Source organism: Hippichthys cyanospilos, chromosome 15 (assembly GCF_059441005.1).
Source record: "Hippichthys cyanospilos isolate Australia breed blue-spotted pipefish chromosome 15, RoL_Hcya_1.0, whole genome shotgun sequence".
Taxonomy (NCBI): domain Eukaryota; kingdom Metazoa; phylum Chordata; class Actinopteri; order Syngnathiformes; family Syngnathidae; genus Hippichthys; species Hippichthys cyanospilos.
The window spans coordinates 12,318,272-12,338,886 of NC_142383.1; the positions used below are offsets into that span (position 1 = coordinate 12,318,272).

A 20,615-nucleotide genomic window follows, 5' to 3' on the forward strand; every position below is an offset into this window, starting at 1 on the left:
GTAGCCTGTGCTGCCTCCCTTCCCCTCTACTGGCCCAATCTTCATTCGCAGGCCGGGTCGGATCCCAGCAACGACGTCCCTTACTAGTGAATCCTAGGAAACATTGGGCTTCACAATCGCCATCCATCCTTCCAGTCGACGACATTTTGCGGACAATAAACGCCTGCCGCAGGACACAAGGCACACACAGACGACGAAACGGTAAGTTAGGAGCCGTCGGCGGCGGCGGCGTTTGGCCGGCCCGTCCTCTTCCCCTCCGCTTCAGTTTTATTGTCGCTTTGTTCTTTTTGGGCAGCAGCCATTTTTAATCGTCTTGTCCTTAACGTTGGCTTCGGGTGCCTCTCGCCTGCACTTCGGGAAATGTTCTCGGCTTGGGATCGACTCGTTTCGGGGTTTCAAACTCACAACTCCCCGGGAATATCGTCGTCTTATTGCGCCCGACTGAATACAGTACTGAATGTCCCCGGCCTGTGTTTAAGGCTTGTATGGGAATCACTATAAATCCAACGGGATAGTCGTTTCTCACCTTTGATCATTTCCAGCTAACAATCCCCGTAAATAACCCCTGGTTGTTGTATCATGTGCGCCGTTGTACGTTGGGGTGCGTTTTTATTTAGATGCTCCAAATTTATGAGTTTTAATCTTAGAAGTTCTTGCATGTTTACATAGCCATTTTCTGTTAGCCTCCAAGTTAGCATCGGCTGTTAGCTCGATGCTCACTTGGCTCTTGTATTGTTCCCAAACACATCCCGAGTGAACGTTTGTTTATGTTTTGACTGAGATATAGTCACGTAATGTCGAAAAAAGAATAACTCCGTTTGTTGCACGATGGCTTGGCGTCACGATTAGTTTCCTTTTGCGCTAGCTAGGCATTTTGACAAATCAACCTCGTTCTGCGGCCTGCTAATTCAGCTGCTTTTTAAACACAAGCGCCTCAGTTTCTGCAAGCTAGGCGTTTATCATTTTTCGTATTCTGGCCAATTTGAGGTAAAAAATGACTTAAACGTCAACTGTATGACGGGAGCTAGCTGTCAACACGTTAGCGTCGGTGTGTGACGTCATAATGCAATAGCATCTGTCGCTGCGAAGATGTTTAAATGGACTCGTGAGGAAAAAGCGTGAAATTGGCTCAAAATGGACGACAGCGTCTTAAATATTGTACATTCGCTCGGTCTTCCTCTGGCTGTTTAATACAGAAGTACATAAGTGTAATTGTTAACCCTGAGATACGGTCCAGACCCACCCGTGATAGGCAAGAAATTCAAGTCACAAAGATCTTTAAAAACATTTTTCAATGAATGTTCAAACCACATGCATTAAACAGACTAATTAAAACACACAAATATGTTAAACGAACAGCTTGCTTGAAGTTGTTTACGTAACACTCCTCTGATATTTACAGCAGAACTAACATATAATGAATTTGAATAAACATTGTGAGAGTTTGCATGTTCTCCAAACAAGACTAAGACTGCATTTATTCAGCTAAGACTCAGCCTAGTCATTATTGACCTCTGTTTCCGTTTTGTCTCACCATTATAGCAAAGTTACTTGTGTCCTTCCCAAACACGTGAGACATCATTGGGAAGGTGAGGCTGTCCTCTCGTGAGCACACGAGAGTCGCTACAATGAATCAAACAATTTAGACAAAAACAAAAATCCACTAAAGTAAACAAAATAGGTTTGGTCTTAGGATATCAAAGCAAAATCACAGCATCATCATCACAAAATGCCCGATGTCTATCTTTTTCATTATGTTTACAACACAAACATACAGTTTTTTTTAATTCTGCGATTCAACAAATTTCAAGCCTAAACATTTTTGTTGTTTCTCTTCTACAAATTGTGCAATTTCTCACTGATAGCAGCAGGAGTAATGATAGTGATCTTGGCTAGTTATGCTAAAAATTCTAGTATCCACCCTATCCAAAACAAAAGACAAGGCAGAGTAGAATTCCTTCGATTCCGAAACAAGACCACTACCCTTAAAAAGCTGTTTTGAGACCGGTCTCTCAAACTACAACTCCCGCCGGGTACTGTGGCTTCCTCCCAAAGTCCAAAAACATAAACATAGGTTAATTGACGACTTTGAATTCTCCTTTAGCAATTGGCCGGCACTCAGTGCAGGATGTGCATCCCGAAAATCATGCTCCAGCTTTGGCTAATTAAACAACAAAAAGGTCAACCAAGATATTAGCTCAATGCGAACTTACAATGAGAAATGCCACAGACAGGCTGTTGATAATGAGTATAGCCTTGAATTATAAACCTATCTACTGAAACGTATGGTGCAGCAACATTTACAAAGCATCTCTTTGTTTTGTGGGAGCAATGTCTATTCCTGGAACTGAGTTGGGGACCTACTCTGCCTAATTATGCAGCAGTTTGTGCAGTGTACCTAATAAGTTGCCTGACATGTTACAGTACACTTATGTTTCTCTGAAGCCATTCAGCTCTTAAAATCTAGAAATTTTCTCCAAAATCCACAATTAATGAGAGGCTTGGTCACTAATGCTGTGTGTGGTTCCTGAATATCGAATTTCATCTCAATTTGAAATTCAAGCTTTAAAGTTGTTGGGTGTTTTTGTTTTGTTTTTTGTTTTGTCATTTTCTGTATGTATGTTCACTTTTGTTCTTTTATGCAGAAAAAGAAAAGCACTGGGAAGAGGCGCAAGGCAAATTTCCATACTCGATGACATTACATCGCAATGTCCGATCGTTTGGGGCAAATAACCAAGTCCAAGGATGGGAAAAGCAAGTACTCCTCACTCAGCCTGTTTGACAAGTACAAGGGAAAATCAATAGAATCTCAGAAAAACTCAGGTACCTTTCAATTTCGATATTCACATTTTAGACTGTCTTCACACTGTGTTTTTTTTTTCTCGCACATTTTCTGCATTTACATTCCCATTTATTGGAGCAAAAGTTGCTCACTTTTTGGCAACTTTTTAAAATATATTGTGACAATATACAATATACAAACATGCAAAACAGCAATGCTGTTTTTTTTTCTTCACATGCATATGAGTTATGGCATCTACCTTAACTGTATTGCTCTCGCCCATCCATCAGTTCCGCGACATGGCTTGCAAAGTCTTGGCAAAGTGGCCGCAGCCCGGCGCATGCCTCCACCCGCTCACTTACCGAGCTTGAAGTCTGAAAACAAAGGAAACGATCCCAACGTGATTATTGTCCCGAAAGACGGAACAGGATGGGCAAACAAGCCGGAACAACCCGATCAAAAGAGGTAAGGGGATAGTTGGTGACGTCCCAGTGTGTTTGAGCTCACTGTTTTGCTCTTTTCCTTGTCCTTTAGTTCTGTTGCATCAATACCTCAGCTGCCGGAGTCGCAGCTGCAGCCGGCTTCACAGAAGTCTGTCGCCAATCTTCAGAAGCCTCCGCCAGTAGCCAGCCAGGAGGTACGTGTATTTATCAACCAGGGTATTTATAAAGACATTATCAAAGTGTGAATTTTATTTGGGTCATCAAGTTCAGTTATTTGTTACAAATTTAATATTCAAACTCGAGAGACAATGTGTTTTTCAGGGCACACACCAACTATTAGTGGTCAAGGAGCTGGATGACAACAAATGAGCCATCATATATTTTTAGGAAAAAGAAACCTCGGCAGTCAGCATAATAAAATATATTAAACAAGTTATATACATTTTAAGCAAAATATTTGTTGTAAATTCAAAGTTAATGTTCATGAAGCTCCCAGCGTCATCACAAACGTTTAGTAAAAACATTATGCAAGCAAATAGTTCTCTTTTCTACAGTAAAAAAACACTCCTATGCTTTCAAACAAAAACAAAAAAGGTACAGTTAAAAAAGGGTGATGCTGAAATTCGTCAAAATGCCAAATACTGGAACCAGTTATTGGCCCTGCTAATTAGGCTATTACTAATTCAAATTGCACAATGTGCATGAAGACACTTGGGGCTCGACACTAACGTTTGCACTGGATATGGAGGAATTTTGCATCAGCACAGGATTTGGTCACACTTTTTTGTGGGAGGGGGAATACTATACTATGATTTTATGTGTTGATATAAAGTCATTTTAGTAGGCATGCAGTTGTTTGCTTTGATTTAACAACACACTAAAATGTCGGTCATATATGCGAGCATTTTGCTTGCAATCAGGAGCCCATTACACAAAATATTCGTAGGCATTAAAACTTTGTCGCTCTTGTTAAGTCCCTGCCATGCTTTTATGTTATTTTAGGGGCTGGTTTGAGCAGTTTCTATTTTTTAGGGTACAGACAGTGTCTTTAGGATGGCCCCAAAATGTGTGTGAGGTTAAAAACGATGCGGGATGAAATAGTTTGTGGAGCAGTGTAAGAATGTTTCCACACTCTTATTATTTTCTTTTGATTGTTTAATCAAATTAGCACCTGTGGTCTTGTAATTATGTTTTGACTCCTGATTTAATGTGGGCTTATATCCAGGACTATACTGTGCAGTGGAAAAACAGCTTCATTAAGTCTAAAGTATCCTTTTGGGGTTTTCATGTTTTGCCATTCCACAGAACACAAACACAGGTGGACCAAAGCAATGGGCCCAGCTAAATGGAAAGGCACTAGAGCAAGATGGTGAGTCAGCTCCCACTTGGGTTGGAAATAACACTCCGCCATCCTGAGCTTTCTCATTTTGTGTGCGGCAACCTCACAGGTTCAAGGGCCTTAAACCGACTTCAGCCCTTCTCTCACGAGGAATTTCCCACACTGAAGGCCGCTGGAGAACAGGACAAAGTTGGCAAGGAAAGAAGCGGCTACGATCCGTCGTATGGGCCCGGACCAAGCCTCCGCCCACAGAGTATGTCTCGCGGGCACGAATGAACGTTTGTGTCGTACCTCGTCGCTTGTAGTCCACAAATCTCAGTATTTGGGATGTCCTGCATTCTGTCGTTGTCAAGATGTGACCAGCTGGAGGGAGGGAGGCGGCAGGAACCTCCAGCCCTCATCCCTGACCCTCGGGCTGCAGGGCGACCCCGAGGGCAAGCCTCCCACCCTGGGGGAGACGGGCACCCCTCCCGCCACGTGCCACCCCTCTTCTGCCACCAGCACTGCCTCATCTAGCGCCGTCACGACAACAAGCGCTGCCCAGCCGCCGAGCGTGGAGCCCAAGGAACCCTCCCTGCGTCCCGCTCAGCCTCTGCGCAGGACAGTGGTGCCGTCAGCCCTGCAGCATCAGCTCCACCACACTTCGAATGCTGTCTACCATGACATGTTGCCAGCTTTTGTAAGTACCAATCGCATTTCAGATCAAGTGGTGATAAAATAGTTTGTGCTTTGAAGACTAAATACTTGTGTCAACAGATGTGCTCGAAAGAGACGCGTGAAACTTCAGGTACAGACCATGTCCCTGCTACTGTAGCAGCACCAGCCCGATTTGACAGCAAACCCACTTTTAGGCAGACGTTTGCTAAACCTGAATTTAAGTAAGTGCGGCGGCTGTGTGACTGCTTGCACATCTATTAGCTCGAGGCTAATATCTTTCTTTCTTGAAATCCACTAGTGGTGATATTCGAAGGGAGAACAGATTTGTTCGTGCGCCACCCCGGCTCTCATCCCAGCCCATCCGTCGGCCTGGCGACAGACCACAACGCCCTGCCATCATCAACCCTGAGGACCTGAAGGATCTGGATGACCTTGACAACGACTGTGAGGATGGATGGGCTGGTAGGTACAACGTTAATATCTTATAAAAAAGCCCTTTGGTCATTCATGTTGGGGACAGTTTGGAATCTGCGTTTGTTAAGCAACTTTTTACATGCACCGAAATAGAACTTTTATATGCACCTAAATATGTATCCTTTTTTTTTTTTAACAATGTCTCAGAATATTTTGTTGGGGGGTTCTTCCACCGTGCACATTTTCAATATTTCAGATTACCTTTCCGTCACGAATGTAAAATCCTTAAAAAAAAAAGTTATTTTATAATTCTTATGGCAATATCCTTGCTTCTTCCTTATTGCTGATATTAGTTTGCCATTCTTACAGGTCTCCATGAAGAAGTTGATTACAGTGAGAAGCTCAAGTTCAGCGATGATGAGGATGAGCACTCAGCCATTGATAAAACCAAGATGTGGTGAGAAGATGCTCTGCATTCCATTGCCTGTTAACCTAATCATATATGAGTCTGCCTGTATTTCCACCATTTTAAGCTTTTGTACTTACTAACAAAATTGTGTTTTGAATTTTCCAGGGCTGAATGGGAAAGGGATAATCGACGTGACTGCCCGTCATCACTCAGCTCGAGCGACGGGCCCGAAGAGAGTTACCTTTACCATCACCAGGAGCCTCTGAGGAAAACCAACAGCAGATATCTTTCTGCGGATATCCTGGTAACGAAACACTACGCACCCTTTTCTCGCTCTCATGCTCGCTCTGAATTATTTTGCTGAAATGAACTCATTATTATTAGCCGTTCTAGTACTTTATTACTAACTATAATTCATGTGTCTCTTAAGGGGCATTCTGTTTTTGAAGATTTTATGCAAACATCACCATAGTTTCTACACTGTCCTTTTTCACACTGCCCGTGTGGTTAGTAGAGAGCTTAGCTCCTAAATAGCTCTGTTCCTCCTTCAGTCCCAGCAGAAGAACCACAGCGAGCCAGCGAATGACCCGGAGGACCACCAGCGGCAAGCTCAGCTGCCAGCAAGATCAAAGTTTGCGTCCCCTGAGCTTTCTGAAGCTGTCGAGAGGGCCCGCAGGCGTCGCGAGGAGGAAGAGCGACGCGCCCGCGAGGAACGGCTGGCAGCCTGTGCAGAGAAACTCAAAAAGCTGGATGAGAAATTTGGCAAGACTGAACGGCAAGCCTCAAGGACAGATGAGGGCCACAAGGATGGAGAGGACAAAGAAGCCCCCTTGTCTCCCAACAGGGATCATAATAAAGCCCACCATGACAATTGCCAGTACAATGCGAAAGGTAGAAAACTAAAGACAGTTTTCTTGTGATTATTTAGTATAAAATATGTTACTGATGAGATTATTGTTCTCCAGATGAGTGCTCATCTGACAACTCGCCCAGCCCTAGTTTCCGCGAGGAGCTCAGTTTCCCCGCTTATCGTAGCAGCGAGGATGATGGCCAAGAGCCCTCCTCCTCGTCTGGAGATTACAGTGGACGTCATGCCTCAAAGCCAGTTCCGCCCCGCTTTCAGAAACAACCCCAACAGCACCAGCAACAGGTAAATTCGAGCTTGAAGATTTTTTTCCCCCCTGAAGTAGGTATAAGCATAGAGAGGTCACTTCATTTATCATGTCCATTGCACAGGAGCAAGTCTACAAGATGCAACACTGGCAGCAGTCAGGTTATCAGCCCTCGTCCAGTTCCACCCACACACAACGGGGTTATTATCCCCAGCATGTCCTCGGCTTTGATCCCCGTTGGATGATGATGCCGCCTTTCATGGACCCCCGAGTCAACCAACGAAGATCTCCTGTCGACTACTATCCCGGTTCTGTCCACTCTTCTGGTGGGTACTAACTTCTCTATGTGATCTCACATCGTGATCTCAAACAAGAATGTGCTTCCACAGGACTAATGAAACCCCTGATGCACCAAGAGCACTTAAACAGTCCCAGTTCAGATGAAGGTCATCCCAACCTGCACCAAGACCGAAGGACCCCTTCCACGGAGCCGTGTCCTGCCTGGAGCCAAGATGGCTACCCTATGCGCAGCTTTACTCCCCCTTATCAGAGGCAGCATGAAAACCAGGACAATGATGAGAGGTCAGTTCCTCTTAGCTGATTCAATACATGCGTTTTTTTTTTATTTTCCCCCCACAATACTATCTGCTGTTGGCAAAATGCCACAATGATGTTCTGTTGTATGTTTTACCAGAAGTGATATGGCCACCTCCCAGCAGAACACTTATGATGAGAGGGCCAGTGAGGGTTTGACCCATCCTCAAGATGACCCCCAACATAACGTCTTCCAGAGTCATGGGTCGGACCGAGATGACCAGGAGCTGCTGACGCCGGGTGGTCAAATTCATACCCAGCATCACGCTGATAGCGAATACCAAAAACAAGATACCAGAGATCGCCATCTGAAAGATAGTGATTCTCACGATGAGAGCCTTGATGTTTCTAAAGACAACTGGAAACAGGAAGGAGGAATCAATGCTCAAAGTCAGTGGTCCAATTCCAGTACCGTTGTTAGCCAGCCACCAGAGACTACTGGACGTACTTTGACACGCAGAACCGGTCCAATTAAGAAACCAGTCCTTAAAGCTCTGAAAGTGGAAGACAAAGAGAATGAGAAACCCAAACCTGAGCCTGAAGAGAAGGCTGTACCTTATAGGCTGGAGAAAGAAGTCTTGACCAATGTTTATGACCTCAAGAAAGATAACCAGACTATCAGCAATCGGCGCTCAGGGTCGCCCGTGGTGGAGAAACAACCTGAAGAAAGGCAGCGTCCGTCCCCGGCTCCCGCTAAAGTCGAGCGGGCCCCATTAATCAATCGTTGTGATGATTCCCCCAGAGAGAATGTCTGGGACACTAACAAATTCCAGGCGCCAAGAGATGTTCTGGAAAACGCGGAGCCTCAGGCGCCACGTCGCAACAACTGGATCTTCATTGATGAAGAGCAGGCCTTCAGTGCGGCCAGGGGATCCGTACGAGGTCGCGGTCGAGGTTTCAGAGATTTCAATTCTCGCGGTGGAGGCCGCGGCATCCGAAGCGGAGACGGTGTCAGAGGTGCCTACAACAATGGCGCCAGTCAGACTCAGCGTGCGGGGCGAGGGCGAGCCCAACCCAGAGAGCTGAAGGTGGAGGAGTTCCAGAGAGGCAAGCCACGAAGACGCAATGTCAGCGAGACACTAAGCGAAACCTCAGAGTATGAGGAGCTACCTAAAAGACGGCGACAGAAGGGCTCGGAAAATGGAGAAGGCTATTCCGAATCTGGAGAGACTCGCAAAGCTGATCGGGAGTCTTGGCGATCCAACAAGGTCTACATGGAAGACCAGACTGCTCCTGATTCCAGAGAAAAGGTCAGGATCAGCAGAGGCTTTGGGGGTCGCATGCTTCCTCCAAGATTGAACACTGGCAACTATACACGAGGCTATGGAGGCTCAAGAGAGATGTCCTCATGGAGGGGGCGTGGCTCACAATTTGGTAGCACTGGTGGTTCCATGCAGGAAAACGGCTACGGTCCAGGAACTGATGCAGCTTTCTCCCGTAAACCTTCCGCTGATCGCGAGTCTCTCAAATACCCTCCGAAATTTACCGGCTCTTTCCTGGAAAATGGCTCTGAGGACCGCGAGGGGGAATACTACTTTGACCCCGACAATCCCGAGAGGCAGGCGTTGAGGAGGCGGAGGCCCCCGCGTCAGGACAAGCCCCCGCGCTTCCGTCGTCTGCAGCAAGAGCGCGAGCCAGGTTCCAACCAGTGGACCAGCGACGAATACATCAATGGAGACTTCACCAACCCCTGGCCCACTCGCCACAAAGGCGGTGGGGAAGACAGCTGGCCCAGCGGCCCTTACCCCGGAGGGCGCGGTGGCCAGCACACTCATACAGAGGAATGGGACACAGGATCGGACAACAGTGAATTGGGCGACTGGAGGGAGAAACGCGGAGGGAGTGGCAGCGGCGGCGTACCCACACAGGGACACGCCGACGTTCTCTCGGACTCGTGCCACAGCGAAGTGGGCTCAATTGAGAAAAGGGAGCTCTCCAAGCGAAGCTTCTCCAGCCAGAGACCATTGATTGAGCGCCAGAACAGGAAAGGAGAGCCATCTGTGCTGGAGACCAGTAAGATGCCACGTGCAGCCGATAACCCACAATCTGTTAACTCGAATAGGGGTGACACCTGGCAAAACGGTGGCGCATCTTGTAAGAGGTGAGAAACTAAACCCTGGCAAAATCCAGTCACCCTCAAACTCTTTCTTTTCAGGCTTGAGCAAAGTTTGTGTTTTTTTGTTTTTGTTTTTTATTTTTTATCCTAGCAGGAGCCCAGACGAGTCGGGTTCTGTCTACAGTATTGATCAGTCAGAGGAGCGAGAGCTGAGTGAGTCTTCAGGAAAGAACTTTGAAAATCCGGGACCCATTAAATCTGACATAGTGGAGCCACTTTCCCAGTACGATCTGAGCGGCTACCCAAGTGAGTGTTGAACCCTAAAAAGGGTGAAATTACAACACGTTCTATTTTGAACAGGATTTAGAATTGACATGTTACTGTATTTTAGTTGAGGAAGATGCCGGGGGATCCGTTTCGAATCCAGACACTTACCAGGATGCTTTGTCGCAAAAGCAAAGACGCCCACAAGATGACGACAGGCGGAGGAAGGATCAAGTTACTGTAAGTTCAAACCATCTTTTTGCATGCCAAGTTTTTGAAAGTGTTTTGAAGTATTTCTGATTTAATTTCCGCTTTAGGTGCCGGTAAAGAACAGGTCCATCTCATCCAAGATACCGCCACGCTTTGCCAAGAAGCAGGGAGGCATGAGCATCGAACAACCAGAAGAAACTCTTTCCTCTAGTAATTTGGGAACGGAAATCTGGGAGACCAACAGCTCCGGTAAGTTAAGTCGACGCACAGCATCACCAATCTGAAACGATGCATCTAGGTAAAATAATACGGCCATTTATTTCCCAGCTCTGTCAGTGCAATCGTCAGGGGGAGACGCTTGGACTAAACCGGTGTCTTATACCGGAAGCGAGCCCAACTCTGAGGTATGACAACATGACTTTTAAATAATCAATGCAGTAATTATCCAGAGAAATGCAAAAAAATATATATTTTTTTTTATTGAAAGGATTCAGATGCAGCCCCAGAGCAAAGCAAAGAGCAGCACAAACCGGGGCCGATCGGAAACGAGCGCTCCATGAAGCACCGCAAGGGCTCCGAGGCGGTGGATCGCCTGGAAGGCGGCCCCATCACTCCGGTCAACGGCGTGGACCTCCACGTGGACACAGTGCTTCCCGTGCCCCCCATCGAATTTGGCGTCAGCGCCAAGGACTCTGACTTTAACCTGCCTCCAGGTTCCACCCCAGTGCCTGTGTCAAACCCCGTCAGCAAGCTTCAAGATCCCCTCAATGCCAATGTGAGTTGTGAATTTGAAATAGTTGTCCATGAAACAATGCCTCATTGGTCACTTTCCATCTGACTGGCACAATTCTCTTGTTTCAGAGTATCCCCATGCTCCGCTCCAATCACCTGCAGCCCGGCATAAACCTCAACCCGCTCTCCTTTCCAAGTACTGACCTCACTCTGAAGGTATGACAGTTCAGATTCTATATAGAGATGCACAGAGTACTTTTTTTTTTTGGACCATTTTTGGACCAATTATTGATTGTGATGGAGGCCAATAACTAATACCTGGAGCCAATATGCATTTTCAGCAATAGGGTAAAAAATAGACTTAGTGAAAAACTGCAGAGAGTCAAAGCTCCGGCGCATGTGCCGTAGTGCATAAAGCAGTTGCGTCGAATCACTGCGCCGAGGTGTGGTTTGGTCACGTGACTTATGTCAAACGCACTTTTACAATACAAAACAGTAATGTGCATAGACAATCTAATCCAAAACAATCCATGAATGCTTGGAATGTGTTGTGAATTTAAATTTGTTTCCAGAAACAAATTTTAAAAAGGTTTAAATACATTTAAATAGGTATGCTGCGGAATAAAAAGTGCCGTAATTCCCCAAATATAAGACAATCTTTTTTTTCCCCCAAATCATATAAATGCAAGCATAGAAAATACCAGAATTTGACCCTAAAATTAAGGGTGCGTCCGATACATAGGCGTGGCCTATATTTGAGTAATTACGGTAATTTGACTCTTCAACATGACTTTGTTGCACTTCATTTAATGACCTTTAGATGTCCTTCTGAAGTTGTGTCACTGAAGCTTCGAGCAGTGAACCAGCGTTGGTGAAAAGGTTCGGAGCTAAAACAAAGACCCGCTCGGCCATCACTAATTGGAGTGTGCAATTGTGTTTTATAACTGATTCCATGGTGATTTACAGGGATTGACTGGAGCGATGCCATGTCGCAACCTCATCCTTATAAGAATGCGTTTCTCTTTTCCGTGTTCAGATGGAGTCGGCGCGTAAGGCGTGGGAGAACTCCCAGTCGCTTCCTGAGCAAGGTTCTCCCAGTGGAGGGGCCTCGGGAGTGCCGCCGCCGTGCAGCGTGGGCTCATCCAGCGGTGTCAGCTACAGCTCTTTCGGAGGGGTCTCCATGCCTCCTATGCCCGTGGCCTCCGTAGCACCCTCCATGTCCTTGCAAGGTACAGCTAAAGATGGACCAAAATGGTCTAAATCAAACACAGTGTCACTTTAAGTCTTGGCACCCTCATGAAATAAAGTTTTATTTAGATTTGTAAGCATTTTTATTGAACAATTTTTCAATTTTTCAAGTTTATTTTAAATCCGAGGCTAAGAAGGCTCATTTGATGAATATTTGTACCTATAATTTGTTATTTTAGGCAGCCATATTCCCCCGTTGTATTTGGATGGTCACGTCTTTCCGAGCCAACCTCGCTTGGTTCCCCCCACGATGACGCAGCAGCAGACCTATCAACAAGTACGTACACAGGCGTGATCACTGACTTGTGCGCTTTGTCTCTGAAATGGTCCTAATTTTGAACGTGCGCATCCGTTCAGGCGGCGGCACAGCAGATTCCCATCTCCTTGCACACGTCTCTTCAGGCTCAGGCTCAGTTGGGTCTTCGAGGAGGTTTGCCTGTGTCTCAGTCCCAGGAGATGTTCAACTCGATTCCCCCTTTCAGGTATGGAGGGGTTCCCTATCAAGTTTCTTGTTTTTGTGTGTCATTTGCTTTAGAATGGCACTTTAAAAAACTACATTCAACTTCATTGTGATTTGGCTCACGATGCCGCCTTGCTTGGTTCAGGTCGCAGGTTTACATGCACCCCAACCTGTCGCAGCCCAGCCCCATGGTGCTGTCAGGCGGAGCTCCACTGAAGGGGCCGTACTCGCCGTTCCCCGGCATCCAGCCATCAGACATGGTCAAGTCCTCGTCGGGCTCACACTATCAGGCCATGACCGGTAGCCAGCAGCTCGTCTATGACAGCCAGCTCAACCAGGGGCCCAGCATGGGGTCGTCCCAGCTGATGGACTCTCAGCTCATTCAGGTTTTTTTTTTTTTTTAAGGCAGAATTGTTTGAAACGGTAGTCACAATGAATCAATTTAATGGTTTTGATTTCTTTGCACCAGGTGACCATGCCCTTGCCTGGATCTCAAGTGCGCTACGGCTCGGCCCAGCAACACCTCATCCTCCCTCAGTCCATCCAGCTGCAGCAAGGTCAGAATCTTTCAGTGGGAGGTCCACGCCGGATGATGCCACCTGGTTCTCAACCGCCCGTCATGCCCGGTAGCAGAGAGGTACGTCACTCCACTCCAAAAATATAATGGAACACCAAAGTCAACATAATTACAAAATTTTCCCAAAAGAAATTGAAAACTAAGAGCAGTTCTTTCCCAAATTAGAAACTAATTGCATTCAATGTCAACGTCAGCTGTATACTAATTTGTGTGTTTGTTGTTGTGTTTTTTTTTTTTTTTTTTGCCTGTCAGTCAAAAATATGTGGTAAAGCGATCAAACGAAAAGGTGTGTTAGGTACTCATCAAGCTTGTAGTCCCACTACATCAGTCATTTTCAACCATGGCACAGCACACCACTAATGTCCCGCAAGATATAGTCAGATGTGCCTTGGGAAATTATCCAATCCCCCCCCATCCTTTTTTTTTAATTTGTGGAAAAAAGGTCCTGTGAGAGTAGTGTGTTGCAGTGTGAACATATAATAAATACTTTTCACGGATATTGGGCAGCACAGTGCTTGGAGAAAAGATCATAAGGCGTGTTTATTTGATTTCTGTTGATGCAACTTTGATTCAAATGACTATTTTGTTAGTATATGCTACAGTTTCAAATTGTAAAATCGTTGGCTGGTGGTGTGCCCTTGGGATTTTTGCAAAGAAGAAAAGTGTGCCTTGGCTCAAAAAAGGTTGAAAAACAAAAACATGACTCAAGGCCAAAATCACTTTAAGTTATGTTTTTCCAGAAAACTATGATGTATGTGTTCAACTTGGGAGATTTGTCAATATTTCATTGGATTAAATCTTCATTTCCTGATCCGCTAAATTTTTGGCATTATTTGTTCAATTCTTAGGGCTCCCAGATGGAAATGAAAGGTTTCCAGTTTTCAGAAAAGCCCAATCATTCACCAGGGATGCCTGGAGGCTCCTACAGGTCAGTGCAGGGGAACAGTGTCACTAATGACGATAATTAAAAAAAAGTTAATGGTCCAATTTTGTTCACTGCCGCTCCTCATCAGGCCTGGATCTGCTAGCCCAAGTGGAAAGCCTTCTGGCCCCGGAGGCCCGGTTGGACCTTTGCCCACCCATCATTATACACAACAGGTGCAACTTTTGATTTCTACTTCACTGGTGGAAACGTAATCCAATCAGTCATTTACACATGTACTTTTCTATTCCTGTGACCAACCAACGACCCTCCTTTGACCTTCAGGTCTCACCTGCTCAGGGCGGCTTGGTGATGCACATGCGTCCCCCCACCAGTGGCCCCTTTCCCAGCCCCATCCAGAGACCGGTCATGCAGGTCAACAAACCAGTCATCATCCGCTCACCTCCTTACCCCAATCCCGGCCGAGACCTCTCCCACTCCACCCCTCCCTCGGCCCCCGAAATCCCCATCAAGGGGCCTGAGGATGGCATGAAGGTGAGCCACCCACTGTAACTATAGGTAATTTCATTTCATCATCTTTTTTTTTTTTTTTCTTACATTTCTATATGAATTGATTGTGCATGCTGTCTAATGTTGACCGTTTACAAATTCAAACATGTCTTTGGTATGTAGTTGAAAAATAATGAACCTCGTGAAACGTTAAATACTTTGGGGTTTATGGACCTGTCCCTGTTATGGGAGAGGGGTAGTTATATTAATTTTGGAAAAACGATAAACGTCCTAACCAGTGACGTCAATAATTACAGAGGCCAGTGTATATACATACAAAAAACAAATCTGACAGGCATGCTCAGTTCCCCCTCCAAAAGCTTCATATTCGGTCATTTCACATGACTTGAGGTATATGAGATTTTTTTTTTTTGTGTGTGTGTATTTTTATTTTGGGAGTAGCACTCAAGCTGTCAAATTCATTTCGTTTCCATTTTCTACGACCTGTCATCACTGATTAAGGCATTATGTAAATAAAAGTTGACAACGCTGCATTTGTGTCCACAGTTATGAATATTTGTTTTTGGTCTATATCTTTTGACTCGTTCAAGCTAATAAATCCTAGTGACCTCAGTAGAGGACATCCTGTCCTTCCCAATGACGTCTCGTGTGTTCGGGTGACATGCAGTTAACATTGCTGAGACAAATGGACGCAACCGTGGACACAAAAAGTTAGGCGGGTGAAGCAGTGATTTCGAACGCGTTATCATATTGTCCTTGAATGTGTGTTTTTTTTTTCTCCCCCTCACAGAATGAGATCTAAAAATAAAGCAAATAAACAGTGATGCACATGGTAGCTTTGTCCCTCACTCGTCCCTTCTTCTCGGCACAGTGCAAAACCGTGCGAGAGGTGCGCATAGCCGTGTGCGAGGCCCAGGCGCCGACGGGGGGAATGACCAGCAAGCTCCAGGAGCCCCTCGCCTCCGCCGCGCACGCCAAGCTGCCGCGCACGGGAGCCATCAAACCCCAGGCGGCAAAAGCGGAGGAGGGAAAGGCGTAGTGGACCTAAAACGAAATAGATTGAAAAAGACAAATAAAAGGTCACCACCCAGCCTACAAACACACACAAGCTCCTTGCACAACGTCTGAGCCTTCCAACAAGCACCATCAACAATTCCTTCCTGTTGACCCCGGACACTTAAAACTTCACACCACAACGTAAGACTTCTAGAGAGAGAAAGATATATATACTGTATATATAAATATATACATAGACACAGCCTTTTAAAAGCAGATCTCCACACGGTCCTCTTTAATTTATTGTTGTTTTTTTCCCCCCCCTCCCCCTGTAAATGGCTGCTTGATGGATCATTTGTGTGCACCGTTTTTGCCAAACTGTATCAACTGCCTGTTCATGGACAGTCGTTTGGACAATTTTAAAACCTATTCAAATACAGTTGGGGCACTTTTTTTTTTTCTTCTTTGTTGATAAATAAGTTTCAAGCTCTTGGCATCTGAAATGTTTTTTTTTTTTTTAAATAAGAACAAAAGCAAAACCTTGCATGTGGAATTGCCATGAATTTATGGCTACAATTTGTGTAAAATGCTTTTACACTCTTGTCTCTGCTATACAAAATGTTTTTGTTTTGTTTTCCCTTTCCTAAAGTTCATGTTGCATCCATGTGAAACTTGTCACAAATCCGATTGTCTGCAGGCGTTAGGTGATGCTTCACTTAAAGCAGGGGTGGGCCAACTATGACACTCGGGTCCATAAAAGGGCCTAGGGTGGCATTTAAATACAATAATCTTGTTTAAAAATATTTCATAATGAACAATAAAAAAAGGCCCCTTGATGCCAACCTCTCCCACCTCCAAAGCCGCCTTTGTCGTTTCTTAGGATGTTACGTCTGGTGGCAGTTTATAAATTCTTTGAGAGTAGAGTTTCAATATTCCTTGGAGCAATTCAAATGTGGGGAGGACATTTATTAGAGGAAGACAGCAAAAGATTGCCTCAGTTATCTCATAACTCCCGCCAGCTTCTGATCTATGTTGCACAGGAAATAAGTGCAGCAATCAGGGTCCAATTATGATTTTAATATTTCTATCATAACTGTTACAAAAGGGGAGCATTGTGTTTTTTTTTATATCACGGTGGATTACAGAGCACTTTTTAGATAGTTTTGAAAGCAAAATGTTTTTTTTTCTTTTGTTAAATGGCCACTCGCAAAATTAGCTGGTTAATTCATTGATCCTGCGTTAAATTGAAATTGTATATGCGTGTGTTGCTTGTGGACAGGGAATTGTTTAAAAGCCACATTTCATTTGAGATTCCAAGAATTAAACAGCAAGGGTCGGCAACATGCAGCCAGACACTTGTGCGAATTTAAAACGATCATTTAAAAAAATGGATAAAACCACCCTAAAATAAAAAAAAAATCCCTATCCCTGCTTTAAAATCATACACTAGACTTGTAATTGTTACAATTGTCCAATTTTGAGTTACTGCTTTTTTTCCCTTCCACTAAAAAGTGCTCCATGCTTGCTCATTCCCAACAAAAATGACCCCAAACTTTTTTTTTTGTACTTTTAAAAGATGCATATTTATTTTTTTCTCTCAAAAGGACCAGTGCTTTCTACACGGCTGATCCCGGTATTCTATTTATCCTACCTGATACAGTTTGTCCTTTTCGAATATGTGTTCATTATTCTCCCTTGTTTAAGAGAAAAAAAAAAACTTATCGAAAAAGAAATAAAGCAGTTGTGATTTCTTAAAAATGTATTGTTTTACATCATAATTTTGTCCTGTTTCAGTTGTCAGGCATTAAAACGACCAAAAAATTCAGTTTGACGAAAATATACAAAGTAAATGAAACGTGCCAATTTTTGAGGGTGTTGATAATTGTAACAAGTCTTTTTCATCATTCAGTGATTAACTTTACTTCCTGTCATACCCAAAAACGCACCTAGAGGGGTTTGTGTGACGTCACAAGTGTCAAATTCCTTACATTTTTTTCTATTAAAAAAAACTTGCCCGGACGAAAACCCGCTTGTCCTCGTTGATCGTTACAGACTTCGTGGAGTAGTATATGTATGGTATTTCCGATAAAACACGGTAAGTTGGTGTTTTTTTTGTTTTGTTTTGTTTTCCTTGGTGTTTCAACTCGAGCTAGCTGCATTGCCAGAAGTAGCAGCGTTTCGAAGCGAACCGTTTACATTTAAACTCAGTTTACGGTTTAAATACCTCGGGAGGTTCCGAATATTACGTTTCAAAACTCGTTTTTGCAAGTCGTTTGCGTTTTGCTCAATAATTCGAAAAATGTAGCTCAGATACAACGTCGAAGGTTGCTCTACAATGCAAAATAAAACGACGTTGTCACCAGCCAGCAACATCACAGTAAAGCCAAAAAATGTCGTTTTCGAGCTGCTTTCTATTTGAAAGTATGGCAATTGCATAGAAATTAAACTGATTTAGACGGATTCGAATCCTTCGAAGGGAGGGGCAAATTATTAGGAACAGTCAGTGCAGATTATCACCTTTTTTAACCCGAGTGTAAATACTGAATAAGAACTAGAATAGAATAAACACTTGCTTAAAAACGGGGGTCTTCAACATAAGGCTGGCGGGCCATGTTGACTTCTATCAAAGCATATGTAGTGTCTGTTTTGATCTTAATAAGGCGATCCAGGTTTACACTGTGGTTTTGATAGATACTTTAAGTACCGCCAGAATGCCTAACATTAAAATAGTGTGATAGACCAGAACTAAGTCAGCGGTATTATTACAAAAATTATATTGTAAGCCATGATCAGCATTAAAACTGTGTTAAATGTACAGGTAGTAACTTGGTAATTATGTGTTTTGTTTTTTTTTTAATCTTTTTACTGCTTCAAACAGTTTTTATACCTTCTGATGCCAAATATTACTACAAAAAATCGATTTTATTGCCATTTAAATATCCCCTGGACAGAGGTGTTAGTATATTTCTCAGTGGATTAAAACTGTTTTAACTTCAACATATTCAGCTCGTTTCAAGTCATTGAATATCATTCCAAATGATAGCACATCTTTTATTTTCATAACAGATTTACAGGTGGTGTAAGGAATCATGGCCAAGGTGGCCTTGAGAGCTGACGAAGGCCTGATGATGATGCAGGAGCTCGACGACCGTCTCAAAGAACAGATTGACAAGCTGGAGCACATCCGCCTGGCCGCCGTTGAGCTTAAGGAGAACTTGTCTATGGTGAGCGAGGAAGCGCATCCGGCAAAAGTACTCTTGGTAAGATTGTTTGGTACACATGCGTTATTATTTTGTGAGCAGGGTGACAGTGATCTTTCTCAGTCGCTGAGTGAGCACGTGGAGTGGTTGAATCACTTGTCAGAGCGTGTAGAGAGTCTCCACGTGAACACCTCTGTTTTTGTTCAGGTATGTGTATGCTTCAAGAGTACGTTTTCAAATACATCTTCCTATTTAATATTCATGAAAGTACTGCGTACTATCTCATATATATGCCATGTAAGTTTTTGGGCTGACTTTCACTCTAAATAATTTGATTAACCTGCTAGCTAGTAGTCTAGGTACTGTAACTAATTGTCTAAAAACAGCAAAACTGACCACTAAATAATTTACGTTCACAAAGTATAGATTTTGAGTGTGAACTGCTATTTTACTTGCCACCGGGGGGCACGCTCCACTAGCAAACACAATCAGGCATGTTACTTTTGTGTTGGTGCAATATTCCAACAATTCCACTGTGTCAGTCTTATGGTAAAATAAAGTGATGCCGCTCATATATCTCTAATTTCGCAGGGATGTTTAGTCCATGTTTGAGGCATGATGTTGCTGTAAGCAGTCTGTTTGAAAACAAAGTTTTGAAAAAAAAAAGAAACATTTAAAAAAGGTGCATGTACCATCTTTCTGCATGAATATCGAATGTTACACCCTGCAGCTTTTATTCCTGTGTGGTTTATACATGACAGAAATAGATTTTCTGCAAAATTTTTGTTGTCGCGATTAATTCAGTGCACTTTATAGTCCAAAAAATACAATATTTTCTCAATGGGTAGTAAAAGGTTGACGTGATTGCATGGGGCACCTGCCAGTTGTTATCCCAAAGGTTAACCAAGGAAGGTCCCTGACTAGTTGGGAAGCAAAATAAACTTTCTGAAGGCAATTTCCAGAGTCACAAAGGAGGAAATAAAAAAGCCAGAGGAGCCAAGCACTGGTCAGAAAAGTTTGGTCTGACAAGGGAAGCTCTTAATCTTTTATAAAAGACAAGTTGATTTGACCCAGGTTTGTTCTCTGTCTCTACTGTCTCTCTTACGTATAAGTCGGACAACTACTATCCTAGTTTTTCTACCCAACTGACTGAGTGACGTGAATGTAAACATAACCTCTGCCCTACATACAACTTGCGATGAAGCGTCTCATCCACCGATGACAATTTCTTCCTCAGATGAATCCGAAGCCCCGGGAGTGGTCAGGGAGGCAAGCCTCCAAAAAAGGCTACTGCCGGGGGCGGGCTCACCTGGCCCAAGATGCCCAGTCCGAGATATGTTGGTCGCCAATTCGCACTCGAAGGAACAGCGATGCTGCCTCCGAGATGTCTTGTAACTGGTGACCAGAAAAGTAAGGCTACGACATCTACGTGTGGATTTTGCCTCGTCCCTCACTCAAATGATATGCATGTTACCATTGTTACATTTTATATTCAATGCATGATTTTATATTCAATGCATGATTTTAAATTTCAGTTTATGTAAACCTAAATATCTTTGAGTACACCTATTGTAAGATGATTGTAATGAATTCAAATATACTTTGAATAGCGAATTCAAATTTGTGATCTTTTGTGTCCAAAAGAGATGCACAGTCAACAGACATAAACTTTAGGTACACCTCATTACTGTTGAACAACAATACAATTAATCATAAATGATTACCCGAT

At 43.9% G+C, this 20,615-nt stretch overlaps 1 protein-coding gene across 5 annotated transcripts; it reads left to right on the plus strand.

The window, feature by feature from the left end:
* Positions 1–56: 56 nt before the first annotated feature.
* prrc2b (proline-rich coiled-coil 2B) lies at positions 57–20,500 on the plus strand. 5 transcript variants are annotated; one of them, XM_088434726.1, is made up of 34 exons: positions 57–201; positions 2,646–2,823; positions 3,073–3,247; positions 3,317–3,419; positions 4,531–4,594; positions 4,674–4,817; positions 4,918–5,243; positions 5,321–5,442; positions 5,520–5,683; positions 6,005–6,092; positions 6,210–6,348; positions 6,596–6,935; positions 7,010–7,194; positions 7,281–7,482; positions 7,546–7,738; positions 7,851–9,851; positions 9,958–10,112; positions 10,198–10,310; positions 10,388–10,529; positions 10,608–10,684; positions 10,768–11,055; positions 11,142–11,228; positions 12,049–12,241; positions 12,440–12,537; positions 12,618–12,742; positions 12,866–13,106; positions 13,190–13,357; positions 14,146–14,225; positions 14,311–14,395; positions 14,505–14,714; positions 15,562–17,781; positions 18,753–18,910; positions 18,989–19,093; positions 20,124–20,500. In XM_088434726.1, exons 2-31 carry the CDS (start codon positions 2,709–2,711, stop codon positions 15,727–15,729), a joined length of 6,591 nt encoding a protein of 2,196 aa, XP_088290852.1. In that variant the 5' UTR covers positions 57–201; positions 2,646–2,708; the 3' UTR covers positions 15,730–17,781; positions 18,753–18,910; positions 18,989–19,093; positions 20,124–20,500. The 5 variants fall into 5 exon arrangements, with proteins under 5 accessions (XP_088290852.1, XP_088290853.1, XP_088290854.1 ...); XM_088434727.1 differs by having other exon boundaries at positions 9,961–10,112; XM_088434728.1 differs by lacking the exons at positions 18,753–18,910; positions 18,989–19,093; positions 20,124–20,500 and having other exon boundaries at positions 14,505–14,738; positions 15,562–15,709.
* The last annotated feature ends 115 nt before the right edge of the window (positions 20,501–20,615 follow it).

Coding starts and splice junctions, on each gene's coding strand:
- prrc2b (XM_088434726.1), top strand. CDS start 2,709: ATGTCCGATCGTTTGGGGCAAATAACCAAGTCCAAGGATGGGAAAAGC. Junction 7,739..7,850: donor AACCAGGACAATGATGAGAG/GTCAGTTCCTCT, acceptor ATGTTTTACCAG/AAGTGATATGGCCACCTCCC. Junction 10,113..10,197: donor CGATCTGAGCGGCTACCCAA/GTGAGTGTTGAA, acceptor ACTGTATTTTAG/TTGAGGAAGATGCCGGGGGA.